This window comes from Hyla sarda, chromosome 4, assembly GCF_029499605.1.
Source record: "Hyla sarda isolate aHylSar1 chromosome 4, aHylSar1.hap1, whole genome shotgun sequence".
Lineage (NCBI taxonomy): Eukaryota > Metazoa > Chordata > Amphibia > Anura > Hylidae > Hyla > Hyla sarda.
Genome location: NC_079192.1, coordinates 243,253,385 through 243,272,177, shown reverse-complemented (window position 1 = coordinate 243,272,177; position 18,793 = coordinate 243,253,385). Strand labels below are relative to the sequence as shown.

Below are 18,793 nucleotides of genomic sequence, written 5' to 3'. Positions count from 1 at the left end.
TGGACTGTACTATCTTATTCCACACAGTACCCTTGTCTATGCAAGTTGGAGTTCTGCATAAGGAAAAATTGTCCTTCTATGTACTTCCACATTGTACCTCCACTCTTCTACGAGGCCTTCCCTGGTTACAACTACATGGCCTGCTTCTTGACTGGAAGACTGGAGAAGTACTTTGTTGGGGAACTTACTGCTATAACAACTGTTTCCATACCCTTCCGTCCAAGTCGGTGTCTCCTTCCACCCCTCTGCCCGGTCTGCCGTCTTTTCTTCAGGATTTTGTTGACGTCTTCAGCGAGAAACAAGCTGAGGTTTTACCTCCACATCGTCCTTACGATTGTCCTATCGATTGCCTTGAACCTTCCCTGGAACCACACCTCCTTGGGGCAGAATTTACTCCTTGTCTGTTCCAGAAACTCAGGCCATGTCTAACTATATACAAGAAAATCTAAAGAAAGGTTTAATTAGAAAGTCATCCTCTCCTGCTGGAGCCGGATTCTTCTTTGTGGAGAAAAAAGACAGATCCTTGCAACCTTGCATCGACTACCGCGGCCTGAATAAAATTACTGTAAAAAAATGCTATCCACTTACATTGATCTCTGAGTTATTTGATAGTCTACGTGGTGCTAGGCTCTTCTCCAAACTTGACCTACGAGGGGCCTATAATTTGATTCGCATCTGTGAAGGGGATGAATGGAAGACTGCGTTCAATACCCGTGATGGACATTTCGAGTATCGTGTCATGCCATTCGGGCTTTGTAATGTTCCAGCAGTCTTCCAGGAGTTTGTCAATGACATTTTTCGTGACCTTCTTTACTCCTGTGTCGTCTACTTGGACAACATACTCATCTATTCTCCCAATATTCAGTCTCATCGCCTTCATCTCCACCAAGTCGAGAGGGTGAATCAGGTTTTAGGGGATTATCTCCGTCATTTAATTTCTTCTTGCAAAGATGACTGGGTAGATCTACTCCCTTGGGCATTAATAAGAGGGACTCTTAATCCTCTGGGTCATCACCGTTCTTTGTGGTTTATGGACTTCATCCTCGTCCTCCTCTTCCCTTGTCTTCTTCCTGCAGAGTTCCTGTGGTTGATGAGCAAGTGCTGAGTTTCTCTACCATCTGGCAGAAGACTTGTCAATCTCTATTGTATGCCACTTCATGTTTGAAGTCTCAAGTGGACAAGAAAAGGCGATCTCCTCCCGAGTTTTCGCCTGGCTATAGAGTCTGGCTGCTTCCCTGCGCGCACGCCCCCTAGGGCGCGCGCGTGGCACCTTCTCTAGATTTAAAGGGCCAGACCCTGGTGTCACCTGACGCAGCATGCCCATCCTGCCTTGTGGCGGGCTCTGGTGAAGACCAGTGGCACCTTAGACTCTGCTCCCTGATACGGTCCGAGTCATCGCCACACAGGTTAGTAGGATCCACATCCAGCATCATAACACAGCCAAACACTAGAAAACAACCCTTCTGCCAGAACCAAGTCAAGTCATGATGAAGGGCCTCAGGACCCTCAATAACCTGAGAAGACACAGGTGTCTTCTCCATTTAAGTCAGACATAACATCAGACCAATCAGTAATGCCCTCCACATCATAAGAATTCTCTGTACCCCATCAACTCTCTCAGATTCAAAACCCCACATAGCAATCGCGTCAGCCTTAATGTTGGTAGCTGAAGGACATACCTGTGCGTCTAAGTGACCGGCTTGATGACCACTTTGATGCAGGTCCTGATGAAATGGCCATTCTCTCCACTTTTAAAGCATAACCCATTGTTCCTGCATAATATTCTGCACTCTGCTGGGGTCAATGTGGTACCATTCTGCAGGGGTTCCACCTCGGGCACAAGTGAATGAGCAGGCAAGAAAAAAGGAACAGATAGAGGATGAGAGCTTCGGGTAACAGGCAATTCCTGTTTGCGTTCATGCAGTCATCTGTCTAGGCGAATGGCCATAGTCATGGCCTGGTCAAGAGTGTGAGGAAGGTAGGTAATTAACATGTCCTTTACAGAGTCATTCAATGCCCTTTACAGAGTCATCTCAATTAGAAGCCAGGCACCATTTTCAAAATTCAGTACAGTACTCCTCTATGGGCCAACAGCCTTGTTTCCTTACCATAAGCTGTGACTCAGCTAGATACTGCTGCCCTGTCAGGTTTGGCATATTTAAGACCCAATGCAAAAAATAAAAAATCCACTGAGAATAATTCAGGGGTGTTAGGGTCAAGGGAAAACACACAGTCTTAGGGACCCCCTTGCAAGAGGGACATAATAATCCCAACCCTTTGAGCCTCAGTACCTGAACTGTAAGGTCTTAATTGAAAGTAATGTGTAATACAAAGATAGTGTCCCACACTCACCATTCAGAAGGTGCAGTGATCCAGGCTGGTTCACAGCAGGGAGAGCTTGGATGATACAGAGAGCTCAGTAGTTTTGTGCAAACAGCACTTTTCCAGGCCTTCCATTTGAGGCCGGAAGAAGTGCTGTTTGCTTGAAACTGCTGACAGTCGCCTCTGAGCGCTCAGTGTCATCCATGCTCTCTCTGCTGTGAACTGGCCTGTGAGTGTGGGACGCTATCTTTGTATTACACATGTAAAGAAGTTTTTCGTGCACCTACAGGGAAGTAGATGTTATGTTTGTATTGCCGAAGCCCACTAATCTTACCTTGTATTGAATTTAGCAAATAAGAGTCCCTGGTGCCATTCATTATCTCTTTGTTTATGTGTCTTAATCAAAAGTAAAGTCAGAAACTTTGCCAAAAGGTCCTAAAGGCCTTCCAGTCCCCAGAAAAACAATTAGGAAAATAAACCCGAGGTTTCAAGGAAATAGACAAAAGGGCAGATGGCATTTGTGTATGGGATGACTCTAGCTCATGAATCCTAGCAAGCACACCCTGAATAAAGAGCTCCTGGTTATGGAAATTCTTGGTGAAATCCTGGAGCAATCTGGTCGGAGTCTGGGGTGACTCTTGCTGGTTCCCCTCTAAGTCACGAGAACGTCCTGAAAAAGTCCTTGCCTCCGGTCAACTATGGCAGCCAGGGGATCCAGTGACAAAAGTGGCCAGTGCAAGTATGTTGGTTGGGCTTGTGTTTCTGTCACATCGAGCAGGAATAAGTGCAGCCCTGAGCTCATAGCCACTTTCCAATCCATTGGACTGTGCTAAATAAAATTACCATTTTTATAATGGCAAAAACAAGATGAAATACTAAATCACCAAGGAAAGTTGCTTCTTGAAGAGTACCTAAGGCTAACCCCAAAACAATGAGATTTTACTGTGAGATGTGCCCGATGTGACATATAGTTTGTCTGACATTTCAGGAAATCAGTCAGGAGGACGCGCATATCCTAATATTTACACCCATTTTAAACAAAAGTTCATGCCCATCTGACTGATTCCCTGAATTGTCAGACAAACTATAAACCTGCATATCTCTGTAACAAAAGGGCAAATAAAAAAAGCTATTTTATGACTCTTTAAAAAGCAGTTGTTCCCTAGGTGACAGAATATTCCATCTAGGTCTTGTCCCTGCCATGATGAAAAAATTGTTATTTTATTTAGTACAATCCCATGGATTGGTTATCTATGATTTCCATAACGTGGTTGTTGAATGACAAAGACTGAAATCTCTTTAATAGGAACAAGTATGGGAGTAATTTTAAATGGCCTGTATAACCTTCCTCATTTGAATGAGCCGACCGGAGTCAGATAGTGCCATATCTGGTTTTGTGGCCGGACTAAAAACTGTAGCATACCAGAGTTTTCAGTCCAGCCACAAAACCGGATATGGGGCATAAATGAGCTGACCGGAGTCACTATCTGATTCTGAACGGCTCATTCAAATGAATGAGATGTGGGCCGGGTCCAGCTGAGATGCGGGAGCGCCCGGTTTTGTCATCTCCCAGTCGGATCCGGTCACCGTATGAAAAAAACGTGATTTGAATGCATCCTTAATATCAAAAAAGCATGAGTTTTTGTTCCCGTCTGTTGATAGGTCTGTAGTGCAATTGTACTAGAGAAGGAACAATTTGCAGGTGATTTTATTTGATCATGTGGACACATAAGGCATGTAGGCAAGAAAATTTGTGTTTATTGCAATAAGAACTCTTTTTCTACAGAAGTAATTAAGCAACAATGTGAACAGAGCAAGCATAAACAAAAAAATAGGAATATATGTTTTTTCACAAGATGCAAAGTGAGATCTTCAGGCTGAGTAAAATAAACAGTCAACATTTTGTCTATGGCTCGTGTAAAAGGTGCATTGATAAATCAGTGGGTCAAGTTATTGCCACGCTGCATTGAGTTTGTGAGTACAGAAAGTGAATATTAAAAATAGATATAGATGAAAATGTAGATTACATGTCAATCAGAACTGTGCATAATACAAAACAGGCATCAGATTCTCCAGCATGTGATATACTGTAATACTTCTGTCATACACTTTATACATTTGGCAAAACAATCCTTTAGTTCATTTCTTTAAAAATAATATTAACAACAATTATGAGTTTGTAAAACAGCAAAGCATCTCAACACTTCAATATGCCACTGAAACAACTCACATTACCACAATATAAACATATATACAACATAAAAAGGATCTGTGGCCCCATTTACAATTTATAATACAGGAAAGTGTCTGTTATTTACATTAATCCTATTACTTTAGAACAAGAAATAGTTATCCTGTTACAGCTAGGCAAGCCTTCAATACATTACACAAGGAAATATATTCAAGGGTGCTTCTACCTATTAAGGGTTAAATACATCACAGGTATCTACTTTTATTAGCTGACTTCAGAATTCCTATTTTGTGTCTTTAAAAATGACCTTAATCTGCCTTGTATTACTGCTGCTTCTTCTGTTACTTCTTGGTATAGGAAGCAATGATTTAACTTTTGCACTGCCAGGGTCAATTTTTGGCTTCTGGTCACTGTGTTCTGACATCTGACTGTTGCTGAGAGGAGAAGTCCCATTCTGTGGATAGAAAGTCATTGGGCAAGTTAATAGGCCAGTTATTATGTAAGGAAACATATTGACAATTATGGCTATTGAGCATAAGCCCACTACCACGAGATGTCCCGCAATGGACATTTATTGCCTCCCTTGAGGCTGTGTTCACATGTTGCATTTTTGCCGTGTTTTGCATGTGTTTCTGCACATTTTACAGGAATTAAGGCAAATATTAAGCTATTTTAGCACAATTTGTAAAAAATCATCCTAAAATTTTTTATGGTGATTTAGGTCAAATCACTTTCATCTTATGGCAATATTTAGCTAGGAAATGCACTTTAAAGGGGTACTCCGGTGGAAATTTTTTTTTCCATATCAACTGGCTCCAGAGAGTTAAAGGGGTAGTCCAGTGCTGAAAAACGTATCCCCTATCCTAAGGATAGGGAATAAGTTTCAGATTGTTGGGGGTCTGACCGCTGAGGCCCCGCGATCTCCTGTACTGGGGCCCCGGCTCGCTGGCCAGATAGCGGGTGTCGACCACCGCACGAAGCGGCGGCTGACACGCCCCCTCAATACTGCGCTATGGCAGAGCCGGAGATTGCAGAAGGCAGCGCTCCGGCTCTGCCATAGAGTTGTATTGAGGGGGCATGTCAGCCGCCGCTTCGTGCGGTGGTCAACACACCCCCTTCCCGGTTGCCAGGCCCCGTACAGGAGATTGCGGGGGCCCCAGTGGTCGGAACCCCCGCGATCTGAAACTTATCCCCTATCCTCAGGATAGGGGATACGTTTTTCCAGCACTGGATATCTCCTTTAAACAGATTTGTAAATAACTTTTATTAAAAAATCTTAACCATTCCAGTACTTATCAGTACTGTACTACTGTATGCTCCAGAGGAAGTTGAGTTGTTCTTTTCTGTCTGAACACAGTGCTCTCTGCTTCCCCCTCTGTCAGGAACTGTCCAGAGCAGGAGAAATTTGCTATGGGGATTTGCTCCTACACTGGACAGTTCCTTACATGGACAGAGGTTGCAGCAGAGAGCACTGTGGTCAGACAGAAACAACAACCCAACGTCCTCTGTATTATACAGCAGCTGATAAGTACTGGAAGGATTAAGATTTTTTAATAGAAGTAATTTACAAATCTGTTTAACTTTCTGGAGCCAATTGATATGAAAATATTTGTTTTCCACCAGAGTACCCCTTTAAATAAGAAAATGCATCAAAACTGAATATGAGGTGAACTGACACCATCCCACTTATGAGTCTAATTAGTTTACCTGGCTGGACTCCAGCAGCCAGTAGCCTGATTAGGTGAACTGCAGTGATAGGACTATGCCCTCTCTCTGCAAAGCCAGAGGCTTCATAAGAAATGTTGGCAGCATTAAAAATCCATATTCGTGAGAAAACAGGAATCAAAATGGATGAAACCCCATCCATGCCACATCAGCTAAAACAGGAATACACAAATCATACACAGGAACCTCTACATTATTCTCTCATTAAAGCATATGCTGTATACATCCAGTAACTCAAAGGAGGAGTCTTCTCTGATCCGTCATTCACTTTTACTGCATTTTTCATTCAGCCCAGACTGACATAAAAATTTCATCTAAACTGAACTAGTCTCCATGGAATTTTTTGCACACATTAACGTTTTCTCCAAGTATGTCAATAAGTCCATTAGTCCGACCAGTAGGTAGGTCTCTCAATAAGTAGGTAGGTTCCTCCAAGTATTTAGGTAGCTTTCCCTAGTAGAAAGGCAACCCCTTTGGTTTGGAAGTTTCCCCAGGTAGACAAGAAGGTACTGTAAGCTCATTTATCCATAAAAGTATTTTGTTATATCTACACAGTAGGTTGACCCCCCCCCCCCACACACACACACACATAGACAAGTTTTAGTTTTCCCTAGTAGATAGGCACCCATTAGGTAGGTTCTCCCAAGCAGATACATTTGAAGTCCCTCCTCCCTGTAGACAGCCATCCCCCTCTGTAGTTGGCTAGTTGCTATCATTGGTTGCAGTAGGGGCTACAAACTTCTCTGCTCCTGTACAGAACTGTAGGTAAAGAGCCATGTACTCAGCTCACTTTCACTGGTTCTTATCTCATCTCCTTCTGCTTCCCAGCTGTCCAGGGAGGTAGGCCTTAAGAGCAGAGTACACAGCTCCTTATATATCTGTCTATGCAGTGATCCGCTCTCAGTACAGGAGCTGACACTGCATGGACTGACAGGCTGGCTAAGCAATCATAGCACTGACTTGCTCTCTAAACATCTTTGGCAAGAAGAAGACAAAGGGTTCGGAATATGGATTGGAGGGAATGTGCAGACTCGACCAGTAGAACAACTAGTGGAGGTCATATCCAGTAGCAACGGAAGTTGAGTTTAGGGTTGGAATGGGGTTCTTATGCACCAGATTGCTAGTGTAATGTATTTGGGCATATTTTGTATTCTTATATTGGCAGCCACTGAGCCACCAATGTTCTTGGAACAATACCTTTAATTGCCTTACCTTTAGGTTCCATCACTGGTTGTGATGAAAAAAAAATTGCATCAAATCCATTGTTAAGACAATATGTGTTACTTACTTTATGTGGCTTCTGTTGGCACTGTTTATTAACTGTTGCTGAACTCTGGTCTTTTGAAGGACTTTTAAAAATCACCAAACAGTTATCCAAGTCTGCAATCTGTGGAGATATTATTAAATATTTTTGAATACTAAAGGAAAAGCAAATGTTACCTCTTATTGACAAGGCCAATTTTAATTGTTGTGCCTTAGTTTTTCCTTTCTTGCCTTCTAAGAACCATAAAAAAAAAATTTTGATAATTGGGGTGTGGGGTTTTCATTTTTTACACAATTCAGTGTGCAGTAAAAGTGACATGTTGTATATATTCTTCAGGTCAGTATGATTACAAGAATACCTAATTTTTTTTAGTTATTATGCTTTACTACTTCTTAAAAATGAAAAACTTTCATTTACACTACACTGTCGTTTTTATTGGTATAAATAAAACCATTTGATTTAAATTCAATTCTTTCTAGGATATAACAAAAAATCAGCAATTCTGACATTCTGTATTCTTTTATTTACTCTCTTCTATGTGCAGGATCAGTAATGTTATATTTTAATAGTTTGGACAACTAAATCATGTATTTATTTTTTTGTTAGACACTTTTTAAGCCCCCTAGGGGACTTGTGTGAGCAGTCATGCAATTGCTCATACAAATTAATGCAATTCTACTGCACTGCATTAATCTGTTAAATTGGCACTCTGCTTGTACAGCAGTACAGGCCGTACTAACAGATCAGTTATGGCAGCAACAGAGACGTAGTAAATGCCTTGGGCTGCCATGACAACACAATGGCTCCCTGCAATCACATTGTGGGGAGCTGACCGGCCCCCATGAACCATGGCTTCTAACTTGAGATGCTGCTCTCTACTTTGACATGGAGCATACAATAAAAGTTATATTTAAATCTACCTGTACTGGGCAACATTCTGTAGTATCTCAACTCCCTCTCATTAACAAAGGTATTCTTTCCATTACCTTGGTAATGTCTGGTTCTGACTTGCTGGAACACATTGAGTGTAGTTCTTTCACAAGGTCAGCCTCATCATCAGAACAGGTTGACAGTCTCTGCTCGATGTGAAGAGATCGCGTGTGATCACCACCAAGAGATCTGTGGAAATCAGAGACCAGGATAAATATTTTTGCTACACACTTTAAATCACATTGAATATATTGAAATCCATTCTCTGTATTCTTTTTAAATAAAAGTGAAAGTGTATGCATACAGTGCCACTGCATATTACTTTCAAATTCTGGTTTCCAATTTAAAGGGGGTATTCCCACCTTCAATAGTTATTCCCTATTCACAGGGGGTAGGTTATGTTCATGCCACTGGATTAGGAGATCAAGGGAAGAAGCAAAATACAACAATTAGGTTCTGTGCACAATGAGGGATATGTCTGGAGGATTTCCTGATGTATATCTCCAATGGAAGGTGCTGATGCATACCACTATGCAGACATACAATGACATATATCACTCATTTTCTTCAACTGTAAAAGAATATAAACCATACGATATATGTTTTTTGTCAGGTGAACCACTCTATAGGAGAGTGGAAAATATAAGAAGGCAAGGTAACAGTAGGTGGCAATACTTGTTACTAGGTTTTACTGCTTATGGAGTGATTTATAAATACCCTTATTTAGACATTACTGACCATATGTCTTGTATGTGCACTCAAAACAACAAAGCTGACATGAATATGTTCTGTATAGTAGAAACACCGGTCCAACACAGTTTGTCAGTAACACACCCCATTTATCTTCACACAACTAACTGGTTTTAAATACACACTTTTTATTGCTCCGTGAAGAAATGCTATTGTTCTCCATGTCATTCTTTAATGAATCCCCTGCAATGAAACAGAAATTAAATTAAGAATTTACAATTAAGGACAGCATACCAGATGTGTTATATATGTGCTTATTTACATATTTCAGTACACAACACAGTGTAGGATGTAACCTACTGCAACCTACCACGTATAAATATATGAAGGTCAATACAAAGATCTTGGGATGGATTTGTACCCAAGATTGTAACAACTATATTTTGTTAAAATTGGGATTAAACTTTTAGTTACCACATGTAAAAATACCTTTATTTTACCTTTATTCGCTTTAGTTAAATGTTAGTACAATCACCTTTTGTCCCCTCATCTGTACACTTCCATGAGGCACTCTGGCTGGACTTTTTACGTGGACTTGTACTGACTTTTCTCCAGGCTCCATTTTCTCCTTTCTTCTTTCCTCCACACTTATATGAAGAGCTCATTGATAAAGTAAAACTTCCTCCTTTAAAATCAGCCATATATTGTTCTATATCTGAAATATTAAATTGTCATAAACAAGTAAATTAATCTGCTGTGCAGCACAAACATTTCAGGATACATAAATGGCCGCTAGGAGGCATAAAGGAACAATTTACATTCATACATATAAAATACTGAGGAGAAGCCAACAAGTATTTTTTAGGTTATAGGGAATATGGCCACAAGGGTGAACTTTAAAATAAATAAATAAAAATATGACCGTTCCCAGGATTTAATAATGATGATAACGTTAATTATAATAATTTGTAAGACGATAAATGCATATAAAAGTCTTTACTACCAGGAGCTGCTTTCTTCAGGTTCCTGACCAGCCCCTGTAGGGATGTTGTATGCGTAGCCGTACACAGCATGCCAATGCAGGCCGGCTGCAGGACCCTGTGTCCGCCAGCTAGCTAACACACAGCATCAGTGCTGGTCCGGGTTACCTTTAGAACATGCTCAGAGGAGGTTATCTTATGCTTCTTGGAGTTCAAGAAAGGAGCTGCTTAGCTCTGCTGTTTAAAATACATGTTTAAAGGGGTACTCCGGTGAATAACAATTTATTTTAAATCAACTGGTGCCAGAAAGTTAAACAGATTTGGAAATTACTTCTATTAAGAAATCTTAATCCTTCCATTCCTTCTCAGCTGCTGTTTACTACAGAGAAAGTTCTTTTCTTTTTGAGTTTCTTTTCTGTCTGTCCACAGTGCTCTCTGCTTACACCTCTGTTCATGTCAGGAACTGTCCAGAGCAGGAGTGGTTTGCTAAGGGAATTTGCTCCTGCTCTGGACAGTTCCAGACATGGGCAGAGGTGTCAGAAGAGAGCACTGTGAACAGACAGAAAAGAAATTTAAAAAGAAAATAACTTTCTCTGTAGTACAGGGTGGGCCATTTATATGGATACACCTTAACCCCTTAAGGACTTAGCCCTTTTTCACCTTAAGGACTCGGACGTTTTTTGCAATTCTGACCACTGTCACTTTAAACAATAACAACTCTGGAATGCTTTTAGTTATCATTCTGATTCCGAGGCTGTTTTTTCGTGACATATTCTACTTTAACATAGAGGTAAAATGTTGTGGTAACTTGCATCCTTTCTTGGTGAAAAATCCCAAAATTTGATGAAAAATTTGAAAATTTAGCATTTTTCTAACTTTGAAGCTCTCTGCTTGTAAGGAAAATGGATATTCCAAATAATTAATTTTTTGATTCAAATATACAATATGTCTACTTTATGATTGCATCATAAAATTGACGTGTTTTTACTTTTGGAATACACCAGAGGGCTTCAAAGTTCAGCAGCAATTTTCCAATTTTTCCCAAAATTTCCAAACTCACTATTTTTCAGGGACCAGTTCAGGTTTGAAGGGTTTGGTTTGGATTTGAAGGGTCTTCATCTTAGAAATACCCGATAAATGACCCCATTATAAAAACTAAACCCCCAAAGTATTCAAAATGACATTCAGTTAGCGTTTTAACCCTTTAGGTGTTTCACAGGAATAGCAGCAAAGTGAACGAGAAAATTCACAATCTTAATTTTTTACACTCACATGTTCTTGTAGACCCAATTTTTGAATTTTTACAAGGGGTAAAAGGAGAAAATGTATACTTATATTTGTAGCCCAATTTCTCTCGAATAAGGACATACCTCATATGTCTATGTAAAGTGTTCGGCGGGCGCAGTAGAGGGCTCAGAAGCGAAGGAGCGACAAGGGGATTTTGGAGAGTACGTTTTTCTGAAATGGTTTTTGGGGGGCATGTTGCATTTAGGAAGCCCCTATGGTGCCAGAACAGCAAAAAAAAAACACATGGCATACCATTTTGGAAACTAGACCCCTTGAGGAACGTAACAAGGAATAAAGTGAGCCTTAATACCCCACAGGTGTTTCACAAATTTTGCATATGTAAAAATATAAATTAAAAAAATATCACAAAAATGTGTTTCCCCCCAAATTTCACATTTTTGAAAGGGTTAATAGCAGAAAATACCCCCCAAAATTTGTAACCCCATCTCTTCTGATTATGGCCTGAAGTGCACTACGGGCGAACTACAATGCTCAGAAGAGAAGGAGTCATATTTGGCTTTTTGAGACCAAATTTTGCATGTCGCATTTAGGAAGCCCCTATGGTGCCAGGACAGCAAAAAAAAAAAAAAAACATGGCATACTATTTTGGAAACTAGACCCCTCGGTGAACGTAGCAAGGGGTTAAGTGAACCTTTATACCCCACAGGTGTTTCATGACTTTTGCATATGTAAAAAAAAAAAAAAATTTTTTACCTAAAATGCTTGTTTTCCCAAAAATTTTACTTTTTAAAAAGGGTAAAAGCAGAAAATACCCCCCAAAATTTGTAACACAATTTCTCCCGAGTACAGCGATACCCCATATGTGACCCTAAACTGTTGCCTTGAAATACGACAGGGCTCCAAAGTGAGAGCGCCATGCCCATTTGAGGCCTAAATTAGGGATTGCATAGGGGTGGACATAGGGGTATTCTAAGCCAGTGCTTCCCAAACAGGGTGCCTCCAGCTGTTGCAAAACTCCCAGCATGCTTGGACAGTCAACGGCTGTCCGGCAATACTGGGAGTTGTTGTTTTGCAACAGCTGGAGGCTCCGTTTTGGTGGCGTACCAGACGTTTTTCATTTTTATTGGGGAGGGGAGGGGGGCTGTGTAGGGGTATGTGTATATGTAGTGTTTTTTACTTTTTATTTTATTTTGTGGTAGTGTAGTGTAGTGTTTTTAGGGTACAGTCACACGGGCGGGGGTTCACAGTAGTTTCTCGCTGGCAGTTTGAGCTGCGGCAGAAATTTTCTGCCGCAGCTCAAACTTGCAGCCGGATACTTAGTGTAAACCTCTGCCCATGTGAGTGTACCCTGTACATTCACATTGGGGGGGAACATCCAGCTGTTGCAAAACTACAACTCCCAGCATGCGCTGACAGACTGTACATGCTGAGAGTTTTAGTTTTGCAACAGCTGTAGGCACACTGGTTATGTATCACTGAGTTTGTGACCTTACTCAGTGTTTCACAACCAGTGTGCCTCCAGCTGTTGCAAAAGTACAACTCCCAGCATATACGATGCATGCTGGTAGTTGTAGTTTGCAACAGCTGGAGGCACACCGGTCGTGAAACACTGAGTTAGGTAAAAAAACTCGGAGTTTCACAACCAGTGTGCCTACAGCTGTTGCAAAACTACAACTCTCAGCAGTCACCGACAGCCAACGGGCATGCTGGGAGTTGTAGTTATGCAACCAGCAGATGCACCACTACAACTCCCACCATGCACTTTAGCTGTTTGTGCAAGCTGGGAGTTGTAGTTATACAACAGCTGAAGGTACACTTTTCCATAGAAAAAATGTGCCTCCAGCTGTTGCAAAACTATAATTCCCAGCATGCCCATAAGGGAATGCTGGGAGTTGTGGTGGTCTGCCTCCTGCTGTTGCATAACTACAGCTCCCAGCATGCCCTTTTTGCATGCTGGGAGCTGTTGCTAAGCAACAGCAGGAGGCTGTCACTCACCTCCTGCTGCTGCTCCGGGTACAGGTCAGTCCCGCCGCCGCTCCTGGGGACCCAATCCCAACAGGGACGACGGGAATCGGGGTCCCCAGCTGCCGGGGTCTTCTTCCCGCACCCGCTCACGTCCTCCGGAAGAGGGGCGGAGCGGGTTGCGGGAGTGACACCCGCAGCAGGTGCCCTGATTGGTCGTCCGGTAAACCGGCCGACGAATCAGGGCGATCGTGAGTTGGCACCAGTGCCACCTCACCCCTGCTGGCTATGGCTGTTCGGGGCCGTCGCCGTTCAGGGCGATCGTGAGGTGGCACCAGTGCCACCTCACCCCTGCTGGCTATGGCTGTTCGGCCATCGCCGACATGGGGGGGCATAATGACCCCCCTGGGCGATATGACGGGATGCCTGCTGAATGATTTCAGCAGGCATCCGGCTCCGGTCCCCAACCGGCTAGTGGTGGGGACCGGAATTCCCACGGGCGTATGGATACGCCCTGCGTCCTTAAGGACTCGGAATGCAGGGCGTATCCATACGCCCTGCGTCCTGAAGAGGTTAATAACATGGGAATGGTTGGTGATATTAACTTCCTGTTTGTGGCACATTAGTATATGTGAGGGGGGAAACTTTTCAAGATGGGTGGTGACCATGGTGGCCATTTTGAAGTCGACCATTTTGAATCCAACTTTAGTTTTTTCAATAGGAAGAGGGTCATGTGACACATCAAACTTATTGGGAATTTCCCAAGAAAAACAATGATGTTCTTGGTTTTAACATAACTTTATTCTTTCATTATGATGTGTTTCCCTCTTTATGCACTGAAGCTGGCACGTTCCCTGTGTTTTTCCAGCAAGATGGTGCACCACCACATTATGGGTGTCAGGTCCGAGCATTCCTAGATGGACAGTTTCCTGGAAAGTGGATTGGTTGTCGTGGGCCAGTTGAATGGCCCCCAAGGTCTCCCGATCTGACCCTCTTAGACTTTTATCTTTGGGGTCATCTGAAGGCAATTGTCTATGCTGTGAACATACGAGATGTGCAGCACCTGAAACTACGCATACTGGAAGCCTGTGCTAGCATTTCTCCTGCGGTGTTGCTATCAGTGTGTGAAGAGTGGGAGAAGAGGGATGCATTGACAATCCAACACAATGGGCAGCACATTAAACACATTTTCTAAGTGGTCAGAAACTTGTAAATAACTCATGAAAGAATAAAGTTACATTAAAACCAAGCATATCATTAATTTTCTTGTGAAATTTCCAATAAGTTTGATGCGTCACATGACCCTCTTCCTATTGAAAAAAACAAAGTTGGATTCAAAATGGCCGACTTCAAAATGGCCGCCATGGTCACCACCCATCTTGAAAAGTTTCCCCCCTCACATATACTAATGTGCCACAAACAGGAAGTTAATATCACCAACCATTCCCTTTTTATTAAGGTGTATCCATAAAAATGGCTCACCCTGTATAGAGCAACAGATAAGTACGGGAAGGATTAAGATTTTTATATTTACAAATCTGTATAACTTTCTGGAACCAGTTGATTTAAAATAAACTGTTTTCCACCGACGTGCCCCTAAGTTGGGCCCCCACCACTGAGTTGGTGTCTGGTGCAGTCACACCTGTAGCTTGGTATTAGAAACAGTCTTGGCTATGTGAATGCAGACTACAGTAACCAGTTAGCTTAATAGATGCACATATAAAATCTGTAATCTCTATCTTTCTACTCATTTGCATTCACCATAAGTAGCCTGCAAATGGGTCATGAGCTGCATGCTGATCAGTATATTGCTGAGCTTTGTGCTCCATGTATTAGTGTGCAGTATATTGCCTCTGTTCTGGCTTACAGAGTGAAAATGCAATAGAAAGGAGAAAGATTTGTATTTTCCAATCTGTATAAAGGTGACTGTAGTTTGGGGGGATAGTGGGGAGGGGGCTCTCTGAGAAGGTCTTTATTGCATCTAGTTCTAATACCAAAAATATATTTTAAAATTAGACAGAAATAAAGAACAATTAATTTGTTAAAAGATTGTTGTTGAAAGTTTTTTTTACTTCTATTTATTTATTCATAACTACTTACAGCCATTCTTACCAGTTTTTGGAACAGGACAGCCATGCAGAATAGCTTTGTTAAGCAGAATACTGAGAGCAGCTTTAACAATTGCCTGTTGACCTTGGCTTGGCGTTTTTGTGGCTGTAACCTGTCCGAGAAAAGAGGGCCTTTTTGATGTGGCAATGGACAGGATTGCTTTTTGGACTTTTGGAACTATCACTGCATTCCACAATTTTGTCATCCACCTATAAATACAAACAATGGTTCACTGTAAATGACTGAAGCAATAAAAACACTATTTCATGGCCTTAGATCAGACATGGAATTTATATTTGTGTGTAAAGATGTACCCAGGAATTTTTTGATGTTCAATACAGATTCAATACTTCATCATTAAGCTGACAACAGCCAGCACCTCAGATCAGATCAGGTATGCACATTTACAGTGAACAGATCTGAAACAAACAGTTCAATACATTGCGTAGCAGACTTGTTGGGCTACTGCACCTTCCGTATACTTAAAGGGGTTATCTCCAATAGGAAAACAGAGCTAATTTCTTCCAAAAACAGAGTTACAGGTTGTGTGTGGTATTACAACTTGACTTTATTGACTTTAATAGAACTCAGCTGCTCGGACAGGTGTGGTGCTGTTTTTTTTAAATCCTGGATAACCCCTTTAAGTTATAGCCAGGCCACTACACAAGGTATAGAGCTGCCTGCTTTTAGCTCTGTTCTTGGTGTATGGGGGCACAGCAGCTCTTGCAAACAACTGATCTGTATGATGGCACAATACCGATGAGATATTAAATGCCTGTCCTGAGAAATATACCCCTAAACCTCTTTAAAATGGTTAACCTGCTTCAGTGATTAGCTACCAGACATTTCCTATGTGTCGAGATGTAAGCAGAAAGTGCTCAGCAGTGTGGAATGACATGGGCAGGGGTTCGGGAAGTGAATTTTTTCTCAAGCATGAGAATTTTATTTAAAAATATGTATCCAGACAAGATCATTAAGCCATTATCATGACTTCATTGAGCATGTATATACAGGAACAACAAACGTGATGTGTGTATACTCTAAAGTAATTAAATAATCTGAACAAAAAATATTTCATGCTGGATTCAGGTTTAGAATGAGAACATAAAAGTCAATACTGGTGGTATGAAGAAACAGAAATGTGCACTTACTTTACCATTACATGAAGATTTCCAGGTACTATTGGACAAGACATAAATGGCTGTGGGCCAATAAGGGCCTCTGGTGTGCCTAAGCGGGACAAGCAGGAGTTTAGCTGGTGCCAAACCATGTATATCCAGTCAATGCCTCTACATACAGGATCAATGGGTGAAGGTATTTTACCTTTGAACTAAACAATACAACAAATGAAGTTATTTTATTTTAAGATATATACTGTAGCATATAAAATGCATCATTGCTTTATTTTAAGCTCATAAGACTACACAAGACCTGTAAATATATGATGGTTAACCAGGAGACATTTATTTTTTACCTGTCTAAAGGAAATGAAAGAAAGAAAGAAATCCAAGTGATTTAAAAGAGATTTCAGCTATTGTTAGTACCATAAAAAAGCAGCATTATTAAAGGAGTAGTTTCATGGAATAAAACTTATCCCCTATCCACAGGGAGAGGCGTTCGGCTATCTTCAACTCTCCCATAGAAATATATGGAGGGGGCATGGTGGCCCTGCTACGGGCAGGGATCATGACGTGCCGCTCCACGGGAGAGCCGGGGCTCCATAAAAGGAGATCACGGGGCCCCAGCGCTCTGACCCCCCAAAATCTATAACTTATCCCTTATCCTGCGGATAGGAGATACATTTTATTCCATAAGATATCTCCTTTAGGTTTTCCCACAGCACATCACAGGGCAAATAAAGCATTACTACAGCTTCCTAATGGTATCTGGACAGGGAATATATAAACCGGACAATCCCTTTAACATGGTAGTACCTGAAAACCAGATATCCCATATGCTACTGCAAGAGCACATATAGATAGGAATTTTTATTTTTAGATGACTAGACAATTGTGGCATAAAATCTAAAGTGATCGTATAATCACAATTGTAAGATCACTTACATTTTAAAGATTGGCATTTTATCTCATTTAGAAAGTTTCCAACAGTTAATACAGTATACACAATGTGACTGTAAAACACGAGGCATACAACTCCTTATTTGTCTCAGAGACACAGCAAGTGATGATCAATAGTTCTGGATTCTGGAGGTGATGAGGCTGCAGATCGATTGTGACATTTTTCCCAAATGCACAACTCTTACTAAGGACACTGTGCTTTAGTAAATCTTTAATGACATTTAACTATTTCACACTTGAATACAGGAAGTATTAAAGAAGACCTGCCACTTATATCTAAAACAGGCAATACATTCACCATAAAGCACTAAAACCCATTATAAACTACAATAATTCAAATATGTTTGTGCTTAACATTGAAGTGGATCTATGGACAAAGGTAAAATGTAGGTTTGATATGTAATCATTTTGGTAGAGGGTATGTTTTTGTTCCAGTGTCAGGTAGATATACTGGGCGTTTACTACATCCAACCAATGCATTGCAATTAGTTTACAAATCATATACAATATCCTAGGAAGCCATGGGGAATCCCTCACAAAAGTAAATTGAGTGGTGCAAAAGAGTTTCTGAAGGTCCCTAACTCTCCCCCACACTTTATGCATTAGAAGAAGCGTAGGGGTACCAGCCTCAATGGTTCTAAACTTATGCGTCTCCAAGGACTCATACAGAAAAGAAGAATTAAAATAGTTTTGCAACAGGCAGGCCGATGGACCAGTTCAAATCTACAATGCAAAGACATATTTGTCCTTCGTAGCCACACAAGACCCCATATACTCAAACAGGATAGATCTGTGCACAAGTACATTTACCCACCGAATAGTAAGCGTCATCCCAAGCCTTATGTAACAAGTGTAATTTGTCTGTAGTCAAATGTATTTCCTACAGACAGATCAATGCAGGCAGGTTAGGGTGTAGATATTAGAACCATGCTAAGCGCTTATGAGGATCACCCACCCTCTTTGCATTCCAGGTATTAAACATAACTGTAGCCAGGGCATGGTAAGAGACAGCAATAAATAAGGGTAAAGTTAAGTCTGTTAGGGCAGAGCATGAGCATGAAAATGCAGTGAGACATAGGAAAATGAGTAACAGTAAGAAAAAGATAAGCCATTCCCAAAAGAACACTAGATGGCAGGAGTGTATAGCCAAAACCCCAAACAAATAATAAGACACATTCATTACAAAACAGTGTAATATTGTCAAAAAAACAACAATGAATAACAAAAAACATCAGTGCCTAGACATCACTTAACTGAAGAGACAGTAACAGTCCTGACCGCCAGCACACAATTG

At 41.2% G+C, this 18,793-nt stretch overlaps 1 protein-coding gene across 1 annotated transcript in view; it reads right to left on the bottom strand.

Annotated features, from left to right (window-relative positions):
- Positions 1 to 4,060: 4,060 nt before the first annotated feature.
- The window catches only part of CTTNBP2 (cortactin binding protein 2), a 181,554-nt gene continuing 166,821 nt past the window's right edge, over positions 4,061 to 18,793 (bottom strand). The window contains exons 17-23 of the mRNA XM_056573840.1: positions 16,573 to 16,751; positions 15,425 to 15,630; positions 9,658 to 9,837; positions 9,308 to 9,365; positions 8,489 to 8,621; positions 7,527 to 7,625; positions 4,061 to 4,967 (exon numbers count right to left, since the gene is read on the bottom strand). Of these exons, the coding sequence (XP_056429815.1) occupies positions 4,797 to 4,967; positions 7,527 to 7,625; positions 8,489 to 8,621; positions 9,308 to 9,365; positions 9,658 to 9,837; positions 15,425 to 15,630; positions 16,573 to 16,751 (1,026 nt within the window). The 3' untranslated portion in view covers positions 4,061 to 4,796. The remainder of the gene's footprint in view (positions 4,968 to 7,526; positions 7,626 to 8,488; positions 8,622 to 9,307; positions 9,366 to 9,657; positions 9,838 to 15,424; positions 15,631 to 16,572; positions 16,752 to 18,793) is intronic.